General features: G+C 35.1%; 1 protein-coding gene across 8 annotated transcripts in view; it reads left to right on the top strand.

The window, feature by feature from the left end:
* Positions 1 to 19011, top strand: part of LOC105492698 (origin recognition complex subunit 4) — an 88021-nt gene that overhangs the window by 44831 nt on the left and 24179 nt on the right. For 6 of the 8 annotated variants that reach the window (XM_011759937.3, XM_071073830.1, XM_071073833.1 and 3 more), the window contains exons 2-5: positions 1715 to 1788; positions 4169 to 4245; positions 4854 to 4944; positions 18658 to 18733. In XM_011759937.3, the coding sequence (XP_011758239.1) occupies positions 1732 to 1788; positions 4169 to 4245; positions 4854 to 4944; positions 18658 to 18733 (301 nt within the window). In that variant the 5' untranslated portion in view covers positions 1715 to 1731. The remainder of the gene's footprint in view (positions 1 to 1714; positions 1789 to 4168; positions 4246 to 4853; positions 4945 to 18657; positions 18734 to 19011) is intronic. The other 2 variants (XM_011759938.3, XM_011759939.3) reach the window with 2 other exon arrangements.

Raw genomic sequence — 19011 nt, 5'->3', positions numbered from 1 at the left:
GATAGGTTTCATATCCTGCTACAGCCCCTGGTAACAAGGTCCTATCAGGCTTTAGCTAAGCCCTCAGGAGGACAGGGCCCTTTCCAAGTCTGAAGCCTGGACCACAGTTGGGGAATGAAGATCTGCCCTCAAATTGACTTTCCCAGGTCTTGGGCCCCACTGGGGTTTCACAGACGCCTGCCTGCATCTCAAGGCTAACACAAAGACACTTTTGTCCGTGGGTGGCTGTGAAATTATTGTTGCTATTTGGGAACACAAGCTGAAGGGCCTCCTATTTCATCTTGCTGCCGTCGTTCTCACATTATTATAATGTTAATCATTGGTGATTTGATGATAGGTCAGCTTTTCTTGAGTTTTATGAGTTCTGGCAGTAAAAAAGTTCCAAAATGTCTTTCACTGGGCAAAATTCAGGGTGTCAGCAAAGCTGTGTTCCTTCTGGAGACTAGATGAGACCAGAATACAGTTTTTTAAAAAAGCTGTTAACTTGGTTGGATCCAAATCCTGGCTCTTCCATTTACATACTGTTTGATTTTGGTCAACATAGTTAGCCTATGTGTGTCTTCTAACCTTGAAAGAGGATTATAATAGTAGTTATCCCATAGGGTAGTTTTGAGGATTAAATGAGTTGATAAATGCAAATTATTTGTAACAATTCCTGATACCTAAGTAAACACTGCTTAAGCTGTTACTGTCTAACTGTTAAAGTAGTCCTATAGGAAATCAGTGCTAAGAAAATTAGGTCTTTTAGTCAAAGGTATTTGTCTATGAGTATGGTAACTTGAGGAGAATTTTACAAGAATTATACATTTTTCATTAATTTTTTTTCATTCCATTTATTCATTGCCAACTTTGTTTTGAGCATTATGCTACAATGCTTGGAATATAAAAAAATCTCAATTTGGAAACACTAGCAAATAAACAGATAATTTTGTTCAAAATAATTAAATAATAAAGAGAAATACAAGCACTTATAAGTAATTAAAGAAGAGGCATTTAACCTAGTCTGTAATGATTATTTGTGTATGGTTGGTGAGTGGAGCAAGAAAGGAAGGTTTTCTATGAGGGATGATCCTGTGGGATGGATGGGTGGGAGAATCATAAAGGAAGCATATAAGTTAAAGAAAAAGGAAGAAAGGGAAGGTGAATAGAAGATTTAATGGAAACGGAGGAGTAGCTGTTAAGAACCACATACAGGCCTGGAGGTATTATTACAGGTTCAGTTCTAGACCATTGCGGTGAAGCAAATATCACAATAAAGTAAATCACCCAAAACTTTTCTCAGTACATATAAAATGTATATTTACAGTATACTAGTCCATTAAGTGTGCAGTAGTATTATGTCTAAAAAATGTACATACCTTAATTTTAAAATACCTTATTGCTGAAAAATGCTGACAGACACAAAATGGGGACATGGTGTTTGAAAAATGGTACCTATCGACTTGTTGGACACAGAGTTGCTATAAACCTTCAGTTTACTTTAAAAAATGCACTGTCTGCAAAGCACAATAAAACCAAGTGTACCTAAAGTATGGTATGAGAGTGTTGAATAATCCTGTACTTGGACAAAATGAAGCCATCGAAGATTTTGAAGGTCTTAGGGTTTGAGCATTTTTTACTTTTAAAAACTTGTATTTAATTCTAGAACAGTATATTCTTAGGTATTATCTCTTCAAGTCACTATGTTTATAATATTTATGCCAATTTTTTTAAGGATTTGAATTTGTTGAAATGAGCAGTCGTAAATCAAAGAGTAACAGCTTAATTCACGCAGAGTGCCTTTCACAGGTTAGTATGTATTTTCATTAACCTCAAGACCTTTTACCCTATAAAAGTGTTGAGAGAAATAGTTATCTTCTTAACTTGAATTTTCACTTTAGCGTATAAGAAGAATCACTCTTTCTAACCTTAAGGAGATGTCAGTACAAGACCTTGAGATATCAGTACAAGGTCGTAAGAACAATCATCTGGAAGCAAAATTTTCCAGACTCTGTAAAAATTAAATGTGGACCAACAGATTTTCTTGTTGTTATGATTGTTCTCTATCCTTTTTGTCAGTTCATATATTTTTTTAATATTAGTGTTTTATACTATAATTTAATTTTATCCTTATTAAGTCCGGGTAGTCAGAATTCTAGCTTTTCCTTTTTCTTTCTAATCTAGATACCTTTTTTTCTCCCCTTTTCTTGCTTAATTGCCCTGGCTTGAACAAATGCTGAATAGGAATGGAAATAATGGACATTCTTGTCTTTGTTTTCATCTTAGAGAGACAGCATTCAGTCTTTCACTATTATATATGATGTTAGCTGTAGGATTTTTTTTTAGATGCCCTTTATTAAGTTGAGGAAGTTCCGTTAATGTTCCTCGTCTATCGAGTGTTTTTATAATGAATGTTATCAGAAGTGCATACTGTATTCCAAGTGCTGAACATCTATCTGTATATCTCTTCCTTAAGAAGCTTATAGTCTAGTAGGGAAATGAGCATGGTATTTCTACGTTTGTATGTATCTAGCTTGACCTGAACTACATGTAGTTTTTAAATAAAAATTAAATGTTACTGTTATTCCTTCATAAGACTTGGCTTTCTTTTTGAAGGAAGTTGTTTAACTCTATTTCTAAAAAAAAAAAATTTAACTGAAATATGCTTTACGTACCTTTGTATGTAAAGTGCACGAATCCTCCATGTACAGCTGAATTAATTTCAATACATGTATATACCTGTTTAACTTCCATGCCAGATCACTTTGGGATTTGTGAACCTTCTAACTAGTCACTGCAGCTTTATCTAGCTTATGTTTTACACCCCATTACTGCCTCTAAGAGATTTTAATGAAGTTTTGGTTTTTTGTTTTGTTTTGTTTTTAAGGAAGGGATTGAGTTTTTTCTTTTGATCTCATCTAGGTAGAGGAATACACTAGTTGAGTACATATATATGTTCTTTTATGTATTTTTATAGATATTAGCTATTACCTGTACAAAGCCTATTTGTGTTACAGATAATTGCCTTTTGCCTTTTTAAATTTTTTTTTTTTTTTTTTTTTTTTTTGAGACCAAGTCTTGTTCTGTTGCCCTAGCTGGAGTGCAGTGGTACAATCTCAGCTTACTGCAACCTCCGCCTCCTGAGTTCAAGCAATTCTCCTGCCTCAGCCTCCCAAGTAGCTGGTATTACAGGCATCTGCCACGTCTGGCTAATTTTTGAATATTTAGTAGAGAAGGTATTTCAACCATGTTGGCCAGGCTGGTCTTGAACTCCTAACCTCAAGCGATCCACCCATCTCGACCTCCCAAAGTGTTGGGATTTACAGATGTGAGCCACCGTGGCCACCCCACTTTTTTAATCTTTAAAACAGGCCTGCAACAAGGTGTTATTGTCCCTATTTTATAGATAAAGAAATTAAAATTTAGAACAGACTTAACCTTTTAAAATTCATATAGTAGCCTCTTCTGGTACCAGTGTCCTTACTCTTTAACTTCCTCTATAATGAACAAGTATGTATCATTTTGTCCCTAGTGAATCATTTTCTTTGCTTAGCCTCTGTACATGGAACAAGAACTCAGATTTATTTCTTTGATACATGAAGGATTAGTTCCATGCCATCAGTCTAGGAGAAGCAAATATTTTTGGAGGTTTTTTATTCCAGTTCATGGGGCCAAATCTGAGATAGCACCCTAAGGTTGTCCTTGAAAGACCTCTGTATTAGCTGCAGATCCAAAAAGGAATGACTTTAATGGTCCATCTTTTTAAAGAGTATGGTAGATTATCTGACATAATTTTTCATGACTAAGTCTAAGGCCCTTTTTCTAAGGTGAACTCAAAATACAGCTCCTTATAAGAATTTTTTTCTGAACTCATTCACATGCATTGAAACAGCCCTTGAGTTGCTAACATAACTAAAGTCAGTGATTCTCCCTTTTTTGAAACCTTCACAACTAAATTCTCATTCTTCCTGTGGGACTTGAGATAGATAAGAACACCATTAATTTTTTAACTTATGGTGCCATAACTCTAGAGGATAAGAATTTAGGGAGGGTTGAATTGATTCATTAATAACTAATTCTGGCTATTGTAAATGTGCTTTCTTACTCATTTTTTATTGCATGTGTAATATTTTTTTTTCGCACCATGCATGTGTAATATTTTTATATTTATTCACTTTATTTTCATCAGGTACAAAGAATTTTACGTGAAAGATTTTGTCATCAGAGTCCACATAGTAACCTATTTGGAGTGCAAGTACAATACAAGTAAGTCTAGCTGTCCTTTTGACTGTTACGGACCAACTTACAGATGCCTTCCAGGTCTTGCAAAAATTATGTAACAAGTTTGATATTAAATAAACCTAACAAACACTTTTATAGAAGTAAAAAATTTTGCTTTGTGAATAGAAACACCACATAGCGTGAAGCAGGAGCAGATACAAATATTTCCATAATGCAATAGCACTTTAACATTCAATCTTGTTTTGTTTATGTTATCTAATACTGTGGAGAGAATTCTAACCATCTTGCCCTTAATACCCAGCAGCCAACTATGGAGTGAAATTTCAGAGTATTAGTAGGAAAAGAGATTTGAATCCAAGAGTCCTGAGAGTTGCCACTGTTGTGCCCACGATCATACAAATCAATATATTCCAATCTGATACATTTTCACCTGAAGATTTCAGAGTCTATACTACCCTCCTATTTCTTTTGTATTTTTCTGTTTAGGACCATTCAGAGGCTAGGCCAAGTGCCCAGAGGGAGAGAAGAGAGGAAATTTCTATGCATATTCAAATATGCCTTTTAAAAAACTACAACCTAACAAAGTATTCCAGCTTCATTTTTAAAATTTTGTCCTATTTATATCATTTTAGACACATAAGTGAGCTGCTAAAAAGGACCGCTCTCCATGGAGAGAGTAACTCTGTCCTCATTATCGGACCCCGAGGATCAGGAAAAACTATGGTAAAAGCTGTTCATTTCTGGTGTTTGTTGGCGTATGATGATTCTTATTTTATATAATACTGAAAATATTTTTCATTTCATTATTTTGTAACATTTTACTTTTTTTTTTTAATCATAGAAGATATGTAAAACTTTATAAAGTTAGGGTGGTATATTTGAGTGTAGCAGACCTTTTTTCCCCTTATTTGTCCTCCTAGTGACAAATTGTCACTTGATGTTTGTTCCAACATGGTCTTTTGTCCTTGAAGAAGTAGAGATTTCCAGTGGAAAAAGAAAATAGCATTTATTGAGCATGTACTATGTGTCTTTTTATTATGTTCTCTCACTTACTCTTTACATCAATGCTGCAAGGTAGGGTTTTTCCCTTTGTTATAGGTTAGAGAACTGTCATATCATGCATTCTTTTTATTTTTCCAACATTATTACTATTTATTGTTTAACCCTAATTTATGTAGTTTTACATAAGATGCATGTTCACATCTTATATCATTCTTGTCTCCTTTTCCTCTTTATTGTATTTACTTAGTTACCTCAAAAAGATATTCTTACTTATTTCCCCTTGCTCTTTTCTTTCATATCCTTTATGCAATATAGGAGACAAATTATGGGTGTTAACTTTTGAAAGTAATTAATTTCAATGCTAAGTAGTCTGTGTAAAATCTGTTCTCATGTATTATATACAATAAATTTAAATTTTTTACTAATGTACTTTAAAAAATGGATAAGTAAAATTTTTTAACATTTTAAGCAATATATATTGAAATTTATTATGATGAATATGTTAGGATTTTACTGTTATCACTCATCTCAAGTATTGTTTAAAGTATGTAAATTGAGAATTTAGATCTAGGTAATTTCTTTTAATAGTTCACAAATTTTCACATTTATAATCATATTTACAGTAAGTTTTAGGTTTCAAATCTATGTTTAATTTGTTTTAGTCCTCATACTCAGCTTCTATAAATCACTATTTCTTTATTCTTGAGTTTTTTATTATGGTTTTTCTTTGCATTTGAATTCACTATTATTTTGGGTGGTTTTCACAAGAGAACTATGTGAAATGTTTTTAAATTTCAAATTTTTAAATTTAAGAAACTTTTTAACCATTCTAATAGGTGTAGATTGGTGTCTCATTGTACTTGTAATTCTCTAAATGACATGCTGTTGAGCATCTTTTCATACACTTCTTTTTCATCTGTATATGTTTGGTGAGGTGTCTTATGTCCATTTTTAATTTGGGTTGTTTTCTTATTGATAGGTTTTAAGAGTCCTTTATATTTCTGATTTTCAGTTTTGTTTTGCAAGTATTTTCTTACAGTTTGTGGCTTTTCTTTTCATACTATTAATATTAACATTGTCTTTGGCAGAGCAGAAGATTTTATTTTTATTTTTGAGACAGGATCTTGCTATGTCTTTCATACTATTGCTATGTCAAAGTCAAGCATACTATTGCTTGTCAAACATACTATTTTGCTATGTATACATACAAAACATACTATTTGCTATGTCAAACATACTTTTAACAGTATGTTTGGTAGAGTAGTTTTTATTTATTTGTTTTACTTACTTACTTAGAAGATAGTGCAGTGGCATGATCACAGCTCACTGTAGCCTCGGCCTCTTGGGCTCAAGAGGACTGCTTGGGCTCAAGCAGTCCTTCCACCTCAGCCTCCTGAGTACCTGGGGCTACAAGCATGCACCATCACACCTGATGTGTTTTTTAATTTTGTTTAGAGACAAGCTCTCCCTATGTTTCCCAGGCTGGTCCTGAACTCCTGAGCTCAAGCAATCCTGCCTCAGCTTTCCAAAGTGCTGGGATTACAGACAGGAGCCACTGTGCCCAACTCAAGTCTTTGATCTTAGTAATCTAATTTGTCAGTTTTTTCTATCATGAGTTACGATTTTGGTGTTATGTCTGAAGCTTCATCACCAAACCGAAGGTCATCTAGATTTTTTCCTATGTATCTTCTACAAGCTTTATAGTTGTGCATTTTATACCTAGGTCTGTGATTCAATTTGAGTTAATTTTTGTGAAAGGTGTAAGGTCTGTGTTTAGATGATGATTATTATTTTTTTTTGGAAATGAATGCCGAATTGGAGAAAGACTGTCTTTTATCCGTTGAATTGCCTTTGCTTCTTTGTCAAAGATCAGCTACTATGTGGGTGTATTTTTAGGTTCTCTTTCTGTTCCCTTGCTTTGTCTGTTCTTTTGCCAATATCACATTGTTTTGATTACTGTAGACTTTTAGTGAGTCTTGAAGGTAAGTACTATCAGTTGTCTGACCTTGTTCTTCTGCAGTATTATGTTGGCTGTCTGCATACTTTGCCTTTTCATATTAACTTTAGAATCACTTTGTACATACCCACAAAATTCTGGAATCTTTGTATTGAATTGCTGGGATTTTGTGTTGACTTTATACATCACATTAGGAAAGTCTTCCCATTCATGGAGTATCTATGTATTTAGGAATTTTGTCAGTTTTTGTAGTTTTCTTAATAAAGATATTATACATGTTTTGTTAGATTTATACCTAATTTTTCATTTTTTTTGGTGCTAGTGTGAAGAGTGCTGTGTTTTTAATTTCCTTTTCTAAGTCTTCATTGCTGGTAGATAGCTAAACAGTTGGCTTTTGTATATTACCTTGTTTTCTGCAACCTTGCTATAATCGCTTCTCAATTCCATTAGTTTTTTTGTCAATTCTTTGAGATTTTTTACTCAGACAGTTATGTTATCTGTCAGCAAAGACAGTTTTAATTATTCCTTCCCTATCTCCATACCTTTTATTCCTTTTCTTCTCTTATTGCATTAGTTATTCATTGACTATGTCTAACAGTTGATCATAAAATTCACTAATATTCTGCATACTGTTTTAGTATAAATTTAGAGGGTATTGTTCACTAAAGAATAATATTCTTTTATTTTTGAATATTCTCTTTCATTTTTTCTTAGGATTAGAATAAAATGAATATCCAATATTAGAATATTCAGTTCTTAAATCTTTGTTTTCATTTTTCTGTGTCTACCATCTTTTTCATGTTTTTTTCCCTCCTCTCAGCATTCTATCATATGGCCAATGTGATTTTCTTTACTGCCAGTGCTGTCTTTTGCTTCTTCTAATCTGATATTGCATTTCAGTTTTCTAAGAATCTTTCCTTCTTGTCTAAGTCTGGCTTAAATAGCTCAAAACATTTATTTCATAAAATAGTCATTTTAAATAGTAATTAACATTTTTATAGTTTATTTTTAAATTGATCATACACTTTGATGGGATATATAGTGATGTTTTGATACATAGAATGTATAGTGATCAAATCAGAGTAATTAGCATATCAGTCATCTCAAACATTAATGATTTGTTTGTGTGGGGAACATCCAGTATCCTTCTAGCTATTGTTAATTATATTATTGTTAATTATAGTCATCCTATAGTTACAGAACAATGATAGTACAACACTGTAACTTACTCCTCCTATCTTGCTGTAATTTTGTATTCGTGATTGAATCTCTCCCCTATCCCTCCTTTCCTCCTACCCTTCCTACCCTATCTTCTCTTCTACTTTTGACTTCTATAGTATTTACTTTCCCTGGCTTCCATAGATGAATGAAAACGCATGGTATTTAACTTTCTTTTCCTGTCTTATTTCATTTAATATAACTTCTTCCAGTTCCATCCATGTTGCTGTGAATGACAGGATTTCATTTCTTTTTTTAATGGCTGAACAGTATTCCATTGTGTGTGTATACACATATTCTTTATCCATTCATCTGTTGTTGGACAACTAGGTTGATCCATATCATAGCTATTGTGAATAGTACAACAATAAATACAGGGTGCAGATGTCTCTCTGATCTAATGATTTCCTTTCCTTTATATAAATTCTCAGTAGTGTGATTGCTGGACCATATGGTAGTTCTAATTGTAGTGTTTTTGGGGGAACCTTTGTACTGTTTTCAATATTGGCTATAGGAGTTTACATTCCCACCAATGGTGTATAAAAGTTCCCTTTTTTTTGCATCCTCACCAGCATTTATTATTTTTTGTTTTTCTGAAAATAGGCATCCTAACTGGGGTGAGATGATACCTCACTGTGGTTTCTATTTGCATTTCCCTGATAATTAATAACGTTAAGCATTTCTTCATGTATTTGTTGGCTATATGTATGTCTTTTCAGAAATGTCTGTTCAGATAATTTGCCTGTTTTTTAAGCAAATCAATTTTTTGCTCTTGAGATACTGGAATTCCTTGTGTAATCTGGATATGAATCCCTATCAGATGAATAGTTTGCAGATATTGTCATGTATTCTGTAGGTTGTCTTTTCACGCTATTGATTGTTTCCCTTGCTATGCAGAAGCTTTTGAGTTTGATGTCATCGGATTTGTCTATTTTTTATGTTGTCTGTTATTTGGAGTTCTTACTCATAGGATATTTTCCTAGACTAGTGTCCTGAAGTATTACCCCTATATTTTCTTCTAGTAGTTTTATAACATTGAGGTCTTGGATCCATTATGAATTGATTTTTGTGTAGGATGAGAGATGGGAATCTAGTTTAATTCTTCTGCATATCCAGTTTTCTCAGCACCATTTTTTGAAGAAATTGCCATTTCCCTAATGAGTGTTCTTGGCCTTTGTAAAAATCAGTTTGCTATTGATAAGCAGATTAATTTCTGGGTTCTCTATTCTGTTCTATTGATCTACATATCTGTTCTTATGCCAGTACCATGCTGTTTTGGTTACTACAGCTTTGTAGTATATTTGAAGTTAGGTAATACATTGACTCCAGCCTTATTCCTTGTGCTCAGGATTGCTTTATCGATTTGGCATTTTTTGTTGTTTCATATGAATTTTAGGATTTTTTTTTTTCTGTCTCTGTGAAGAATATCATTGTGTTTTGATAGGAATATCATTGAAACTGTAGATTGCTTCTGGTAATATAGTAATTTTAACAATATTCATTCTTTCTGTCTGTGAGTATGGGTGTGTTTTCATTTGTTTGTATCCTCCTCAATTTCTTTCTTCAGTGCTTTGTAGTTTTCCTTGTACAAAACTATACCTTTCACCTCCTTGACTGAATTTATTCCTCAGTACTTCAATTTTTTTGGTAGCTCTTATGAATGGGATTGCCTTCTTGATTTTTTTTTTCCAGCTAGTTTGTTGTTAGTATATACAAACATTACTGGTTATTGTATATTGATTTTGTAGCCTTCAACTTTACTGAAATTCTAAGAGTTTTTTGGTAGAGTCTCTAGGTTTTTCTATATGTAAGATTATGTCATCTGCAAAAAGGAACGAATTGACTTCCTCCTTTCCAATTGCTTTGGCTTGAACATCTAGTACTGTGTTGAGTAAGAATGGGGAGAGTGAACATCCTTGTATTGTTCCAGTTCTTACAGGAGAAACTTTTAGTTTTTCCCCATTCAGTATGATGTTGGTTTTGGGTTTGTCATATATGGCTTTTACTATGTTGTGGTGCTTTTTTTCTGTACCTATTTATTGACAGTTTCTATCATGAAGGGATGTTGGATTTTATCACATATTTTTCTGCATCCATTGGGATGTTATAGTTTTTAGCCTCCATTCTATTGATGTGCTATGTGACGTTCATTGATTTGCATATGTTAAACCATCCTTGCATCCCTGGGATAAATCCCACTTGATCATGGTGAATGATCTTTTTGCATTCAGCTTACTAATACATTGTTGAAGACTTTTGCATCTATATTCATCAGAGATATTGACCTGTAGTTTTTGTTGCTGTTTTGTCCTTGTCTAGTTTTGCTGTCAGGGTTATGCTGGCCTCATAGAATGAATTAGGAAAGATTTCCTGTGCTTGAATTTTTTGGAGTAGTTTTAGAAGAATTGGCATTAATTCCTTAAGGGTTTAGTAGAATTCAGCAGTGAAGCCATCCAGTACTGGATTTTCCTTTGTTGGAAGACTTTTTATTCCTGATTCTACCTCATTATTTGTTATTGGTCTCTCCAGGTTTTCTGTTTCTTCTTGCTTCAATATTGAGCAGTTTTATGTGTCCAGGAACTTAACCATTTCCTTTAGGTTTTGTAATTAATTGATGTATAGTTCTTCATAGTAGTCTGTAATGATCCTTTTTATTTCTGTTATATTCAGTGTGATGTCTCTTTTTTCTTTTCTCATTTATTTAGTTTGGTCTTTCTTTAAGCAATTTTTGTTTCAATTTTGTTTATTCTTTCTCTGATATTTATTATTTCCTTTGACCAATTTGGGGTTTGGTTTGTTCTTTTCTAGCTCTTTGGAATACACTGTTAGATTTTTTATTTAAAATTTTTCTAATTTTTTGGATTGCATTGTTAGATTCTTTATTTGAAATTTTTCTAGTTTTTTGGTGTAGGTATATATTGGTATAAACTTGCTTCTTAATACTGCTTTTGCTGTGTTCCTTAAGTTTTAGTATGTTGTGTTTCTATTTTCATTTGTTTCTAGGAATCTGTAATATTCTTAATTTCTGTTGCCCATTGTTCAGGGGCATGTGGTCTAATTTCTGTATTTTTGTATAGTTTCTAATGTTCCTCTTACTACTTTAAAAAAATATATAGGCAGGGTCTCCCTATGTTGCCTAGGCTGGTCTCAAACTCCTGGGCTCAAGGGATCCTCCCACCTTGGCCTCCCAAAGTGTTGGGATTACAAGTGTGAGCCACCACACCTAGCCAGTTCTTTTTATTATTGATACCTAGTTTTATTCCACTGTGGCCAGATCAGATACTTGATATGATTTTGCTTTTTTTAAAAAAATGTTTAAGACTTCTGTTGTGTCCTAACATAAGGTCAGTCCTGAAGAATCTTCTGTGTGCTGATGAGAAGAATATACATTCTGCAGTTGTTGGGTGAAATGTTCTATAAATGTCTTTTAGGTCCATTTGGTCTATGGTGAAGTTCAAATTCAGTCTCTCTTTATTGATTTTCTGTCTAAATTATCTGTCCAGTGCTGAGAATAGGGTGTTGAAGTTCCAATTGTTTTATTGCAATCTATCTCTCTTTAGATCTAATAATACTTGCTTTATACATCTGAGTGTTTCAGTGTTGGGTACATTTACATGTACAACTGTTATATTCTGTTGTTGAATTGATCCTTTTATTATTATATAATGTTCTTTGTTTTTACATCTTTCGTATCACTTTTATTTTCCATTTTCCTAGGATAATTTTTCATACCTTTAAAAAGTCTGTGTGTCTGTACAGGTGAGGTGAGTTTCTTGTAGCAGCATATAATTGAGTTTTTTTTTTTTATCTGTTCTATATTTTTTTAATGGGAAACTTAATTGGTTTATATTCAAGATTATTATTGATAAGTGAAGACTTACCCTGTCATTTTAGTGGTTGTTTCGTATATCCTTTGTTTCTTACTTCCTCTCATTTATTTTTCCAGTTGGGTGCTTCTCTTTCTCCTTTATGTATCTGCACTACCAGTGAGTTTTATAGTTTCCCCTGTTTTCATAATGGTGGTTATCATCTTTTCATTTATGGATGTAAGGCTCCCATGAACATTTCATATAAGTCTGGTCTAGTGATGACAGATTGCTTTAGTTTTTGCTTATCTGTGAAACATTTTATTTCTCCTTTATTTCTGAAGCTGCTGGGTATTATATTCTTAGCTGACAGTTCTTTCAGTCTGAGCTTTGAGTGTATCATCCCATTCCCCTCTGGCCTGTCAGGTTTCTCTTAAGAAATCTGCTGTTGTATATTCTGACAATCAGCTAAAATGTAAAGAAGAAGGATGAAAGATGTTTTAAAATATCATTTTTAGAAATGATAAAGAGTTTAAAATTTTTAATTAAAAAAATCTGCTATAAAGAAGAAGATACCTACTGTTAGTATAATAGGGATTCCCTTATAGTGACTTGACACTTTACTCTTGCTGCTTTAATTATTTGTCTGTGACTTTTGACAATTTGACTATAATATGCCTCAGAGAAGACCTTCTGTTTGTGTTGAGTCTGTTTGGAGTTTTGAGCTTCCTTCGGATGTCCATTCCTCTCTCAAGAACTGGGAAGTTTTCAACTACTGTTTTATTAAATATGTTTTTCTCACCTTTTCCTTCTTTTCTCCTCCTGAAAGGACAATAATACAAATATTTGTTCACTTACTGAAGCCTTATAAATCCTGTAGACTTTATTCATTCTTTCTATTTTTTTTTCTTATCTGCCTGTGTTATTTCAAACAATTTGTCTTCAATTTAAGAAATCCTTATGCCTGGTGTAGTTTGTTGTTGAAGGTCTCAATTATATTTTCTGTTTCATTAATTAACTTCTTCAGCTGTAGGATTTCTGTTTGTTTTTTATGGTATCTCTGATAATTTCTTATTCAATCACAAATTGTTTTTCTGATTTTGTTTAATTTTCTATCTGTATTCTCTTTAATTTCACTGAGTGTTGTCAAGATTATTATTTTAAATTCTTCTTCTGGCATTTTCTGTATTTCCGTATGATTCTTGTCTGTTACTAGAGGGGTTATTGTTTTCCTTTGGAAGTGTCATGTTTTCTTGCTTTTTTATGTTTAATGTTTAATGTGTCCCTATGTTGATTGGTATGCCTCAGGTAGAAAAGTAAAATTGCCTTTTCCAATCTGACAGAATTGATGTCATAAGGAAGTACTTACTTGTGTGAATGTGTCTTGAGGTGTCAGTTTGGTGTGATTCATTGTCCTTGGTTCTAGTTGTATACAGTCGTGTGGTCTTTGTATAGTTTTTTTTAGCTGTAATCCACACTAGTGTCATTTACAAGTGTCTCAGTGGCCTAGGCTGAGTTTCTGGTGGTAGCTGTACAGCTTTGCAAGGGGTGGGTTTGCTGGGCTGATTCTCAGTTTAGGGGCATATGCATGCAATTGGTGGGTCAACCACCGTGGGATCTGACACACTGGCAGATGGGGCTATTAATGTGGCCGGGAGCATAGTCATGCAGTTGCTCAGCCGGCCTTGGTGAATGTTTGTCAGGAGCAACTCACTGGTTTGTTTCTCAGGCCCAGGAGATGCCTGGGATCCAGGTGCAAGGCTGCTTGATCCCAACAGAGGTATAGGGATACAGTTCCTCGAATGGCTTGGGGCCATATCTGCTGAGGGGTTCCACAGGATTGTTTCTGGGGTTCAGGATGCAGTCACAAGGCTATTCAGCTGGCTTATGGGCATGTCCACTAGGAGCATCCCGTGAGGCTGTTTCTCAGGCCTGTGACACTGCTGCTTGGCTGGCCTGGGAACTTTTCAGCAGCGATGGCCCACTGGACCATTTCGTAGACCTGGGAAGTAGGAGCAGGGCTGCTTGACTGGCCCAAGAGTGTCTGCCAGAGGCAACCCTCAGGGCTGATTTGTAGACCTAGGGTGTAATGCTGCTCAGCCAGCTAGGGTAATGTGTCTGTTAGGGCCAGTTGGCTAGTGTACTTCTCAGGTTAGGGACGTGGGCACACGATTGGTTGGCTGGTCCTGGGGCATGTCTGATGGGTTATAGGGAGGCTGTGCTGTTTGTCAGGTTTGGGAGGTGAGTACAAGACTGCTTGGCAGGCTCAAGAATGGCCTGAAGAGCTACTTCTCAGGCCTAGTATGTGTTCACAAGGATGCTTGGCCACCCTTTGGGAGGTGTATTCACCATGGGTGGCCCATAGGGTTGTCTCTCAGGTACAGGTCATGGCTCACGGCTGCTCGGCTGGGCTGGAGGCATGCCTGCCAGGGGTAACGTTCTGGTCTATTTTTCAGGCCCTGATTGTGGGCACAGGACCACTGGGCAAGCCAGAGGTATGTCTGCAGGAGTGAGGGGCGCAGGGTATTGTGGGGCTGTTTCTCAGGTTCTGAGTATGGGTGCATAGCCACTCTACCAGCACAAGTGGTGTATCAGCTGCTTGGATGCTCGGGGGCCTGTCCTTGAGAGAGAGCCCCACACTGGTTTGGTCAGCTCAAGCGAGAGTTTGTCCTGGGTGGGACTGCCAGATTGGTCCTCTGGCCGGAAGTGTGGCAGCAAGAGGTTGGTTTCCCTGCTGTGTAGGACCAGAGTCATAACCAATTATAGGCTCAGTCTCCATGCAGCTAGAGTTGTGGCATTCAACCACCTATGTGGGCTTGGTGGAATGAAGATGGACCCCTAGTACTGGAAAGGTGCAGTGGCTACTGGCCCGCGGAGCAGGGCGCACAACAGAAGTGGCTTTGGCCTCAACGGTGCCATGCTGCAGCAGGTTGGCCTACAGGTGGGTGAGGGATGGAGAGTGCGTACTTTATTCTCATGATCTGGAGCAGTGCAACTGCTTGAATTCCCAGCAGCTCTCCACCTCGACTTAGGGCTTGCTAGGACTATGGAATTCTCCTGTGGTAAGGACTGTAGGTGTTTATAGTGTCAGTGAGGACTGGTGGGGATCTTCTGCTTACCTTTTCCCCAAAATGGGAAGTCCCTCCTGACTACGGGAAGATTTGATCCGGGTGCAGGAGATGTAGCTGCAGAGGCCAGGTGCCTACACACTACCCTCCTGGATTTTCAGTCACTACACATGTGTTTCCCCTTCCCTGCTGTACTCCAGCACTCTCCCTTCAACACGCCAGTCAAATCTTAACTGTTCATTCATTGCTGTGGTCCTTTCTTGTGCGGGGTACGAGCACCAGGAGTCTCTAATCAGCCATCTTGCTTATATTTTAAATCTGCGCTTAAACTTTTTAATCTGCTTGTTGTTCCCTTCCTTCCATGTTACAGCACCTTTTCATAAACCCCTATAGGTTTAATCAATGTACTGAAATTTAAAGGCGAAAGCATTAAGTCATAGTATTTATCAGTTAACAAAATGGATTGGTTATTCTTGGCCACACTGACGGTTTATCTACTTTTTGCTTCTTAAACCAGAGCCCTATTGTGGTGTTTTGCAGTCATTTATTGGGTTTCACTATAGTGGAATCTGGAAGAGTCCCTTGCCTGGCATTCCATTTTGATATAGTTTCATGTATTCCTGATGTACTCTGATGTTGGCAGGTTGAAGAGATGAACATTGTTTGACTTCTGCTACTTTTGTAATTTGTTGTATGTGTGGGAGTATCCGGAGAGAAAATATGGATTGAATAAATTGTCAGATACAATTTATTTTTATACAAGAACTCTCAATGGTATAATTTTTTTCTTTTTCTTTTATTTTTTCTTTTCTCTTTTTTTTTTTCTTTTTTTTTTGACAGGGTCTCACTATGTTGCCGAGGCTGGAGTGCAGTGGCACGACCTAGGCTCACTGCAACCTCCTCCTCCCAGGCTGAAGCGATCCTCCCACCTCTGCCTCCTGAGTAGCTGGGACAGGCATGTGCCACCACACCCAGCTAATAAGTTTTTTATGTTTAGTAGAGACAGGGTTTCACCATGTTTTCCAGGTTGGTCTGGAACTGCTGGGCTCAAGTGATCCACCCACCTTGGCCTCCCAAAATGCCGAGATTACCGGCATGAGCCACTGTGCCTAACCTCATTAGTATAATTATACAAATTCAAATTTTAAAACATAAGACCTGTAGTCTTATGTTTGTTTTAAACTCTAATCCTAACCCCGAGATTATAGTATATTTAAAACACTATACTTGGCCAAACTGTCTGAAATACAAAAATTCTAACTCTACAGTTAATTGAAAAAGGCAATAGTGTGGCTTATAATATTACAAGCATTTTATTTTTAAAAAATTGATATAGCTTCAAGTGACAGATTGAGCCCTAGAAAATACCTTTTGATTTTAAGAGACAGGCTCTCACTCTGTCACCCATGCTGGAGCCCAGTGGCTCAATCATAGCTCACTGAAGCCTCAACCTCCTGGGCTCAGGCAGTCCTCCTGCCTCTGCCTCCCAAAGCACTCAGATTACAGGTGTGAGCCACTGTACCGACCCTTAGGAAATGCTCTTACACATGGAATTTACTGTAGACAGATTTCCTAGATGGTTAAATAGGATATTTCTCCTAGTTGCATATTGGTGAAACCTGTGTTTATTATAATATTTAGAAATAGTATAATCATTGGTGAGCATAAAAATTACTGGATGTGGGGAGATCTAAGAAAATTATCCTGGTATGTTTGTAATATTAAATTTTAGGCACAAAGAATGTAGAAAGGAGATTACCAAATTTGGTTATGTTGCTCAGTGTGACATTAATAACCAACTAAATATTTTTAGTGTATAATGTAGTTTAAATATTTGAAATGATGACGACATATTCAAGAAAAAAGCTAACTTAAATGGTTGATTGCCTAAACTACACAGTAAATTTTAGCAATACCCAGATTAGAAGTAACATTGTTTGAAGATCACTTGCTAATATATTTATCATTTCAAACCATACACACAACCCATAAAATATTAGTGGGCTGATCCAAGAAAGCATAAGTTGGTGTTTAAAGTAAGTTGAGTGGAAAGAAAGCTGTAAACCTGTTACAACTCTCCTTATACATATATAAAATGGAAGATATTATTAAAATCCCTATTCATTTTAGCAAAGGGTTTGAAATTGTTTTGAATAATTCATCAAAACATAAAACATTTTATGAATTAAAACAAAACATAACCTAGGAAAAAATATATTAAGCAAAATATCAAGAGGTGGAGGAAAGAAAATACCATGGATTGCTTAAAAAAAAAAAAAAAAGTTGCTGAAAGCACTGTTTTGAGAGACCAACCGTATATCATCTGGGGATGTACTCTTATTATAGTGTCTGACCTGATCCAGAGGTGAAGAAGTACCTCTATACAGTCCTTTAATGTTACTTCTCATTAAATGTCACTTCTCAGTTGGGCTATTACTGGTAGTATGACAGGTGATATCTTGAGATTGTCTCCTTTTCAGAGGACCTAGAATTCCCTATGCTTTAAAAACCATGCAGGTATACCAGGAAAATTTTTTTATTTTTGGTATTTTGTTGTGAAACATATATAATTTAAAATGAGGATCATATTTGCTTTTTTCCTTTTGGATAAGGTATTGCAATGACAAATAAGTAGCATATTGCAAATACAAATAGTATTTTGTTTTGGAAAACAGTTTACCAGTTGTCCCAGTGCCTTTGTTCAGTAATCCTTTTTGTCCTAAGTTTTGATGCCATCTCTACTAATATTTTGTATATACAACTGCTTTTCCCAGTTCACTTATTTTATGATAGTACCTATATTTTAATATTGGAAGGAACAGTCCATCTTTACTCTTTAAAAATATTTTTGGCTTTTCTTAATTCTGTTCACTTTCAAATTCTTTAAACAAATTCGAATGCATTGATAATATGAAGAGATATATATGATATCACAGTACGAGAGCAGTACAGTGTTATAAAAAAAAGTATGCTGCATAGAAACCTTTAATTCAATAGGCTTTTAACTGATTACAATGATATTTAATAATTGTCAGAGAGATGTGTAATGTACTAACTGAGACATGAAGTTTATAAGGGCCATGTCGCATGTTTAATGTGACATATGGAGACATATTTGTTTTAAAACTTGGTTGTTTCTAAATTTGTATTAAAAGTTTGGGTAAGTGATTGAGAGAATATTGTATCAGTCCTGGCTCTTGTTTCTTAAAAAGAGTCAGATATGAGATGTTCTAGTTAAACCTTTTATCTGTAAAGAATTTGAAAACTTAAATTTGTTAAAGAGGTCAATTTATTTATATTCTGTTCTTACCGCTTGTAGTTTAAAAAAGAATATGGACTTTTTTTTTATCTTTTACCTATTATCTCATAAACTTTTCATATTTAGTTAATAAATCATGCTTTGAAAGAACTCATGGAAATAGAAGAAGTGAGTGAAAATGTATTACAAGTTCACTTAAATGGTAAGTATGCCATTATTTTGCCATTGGAGATTACATAAACTTTGTGGGGTTTTTATATGATGAAACTAAATTCACTTGTATATTTCAAATTCATTTAATAGATTTTGAAAACTAGATCCATGTTTTACTTAGCATACCATATGCAGTATTTTTAGAAATTAAAATACTAATAATGAAGGAGTCTCAGAAGGACTCTGGTTTTTTTCTTCTTTTTTTAATCATTCTAATCCCAAGGAGGATTATTTTTTGATTCTACAGAATGTCTTTATTGCTAAGTT

This window comes from Macaca nemestrina, chromosome 11, assembly GCF_043159975.1.
Source record: "Macaca nemestrina isolate mMacNem1 chromosome 11, mMacNem.hap1, whole genome shotgun sequence".
NCBI classification, from domain to species: Eukaryota; Metazoa; Chordata; class Mammalia; order Primates; family Cercopithecidae; genus Macaca; species Macaca nemestrina.
The sequence above is the reverse complement of the archived record's forward strand: the minus strand, read 5'-3'. Positions and strand labels throughout refer to the sequence as shown.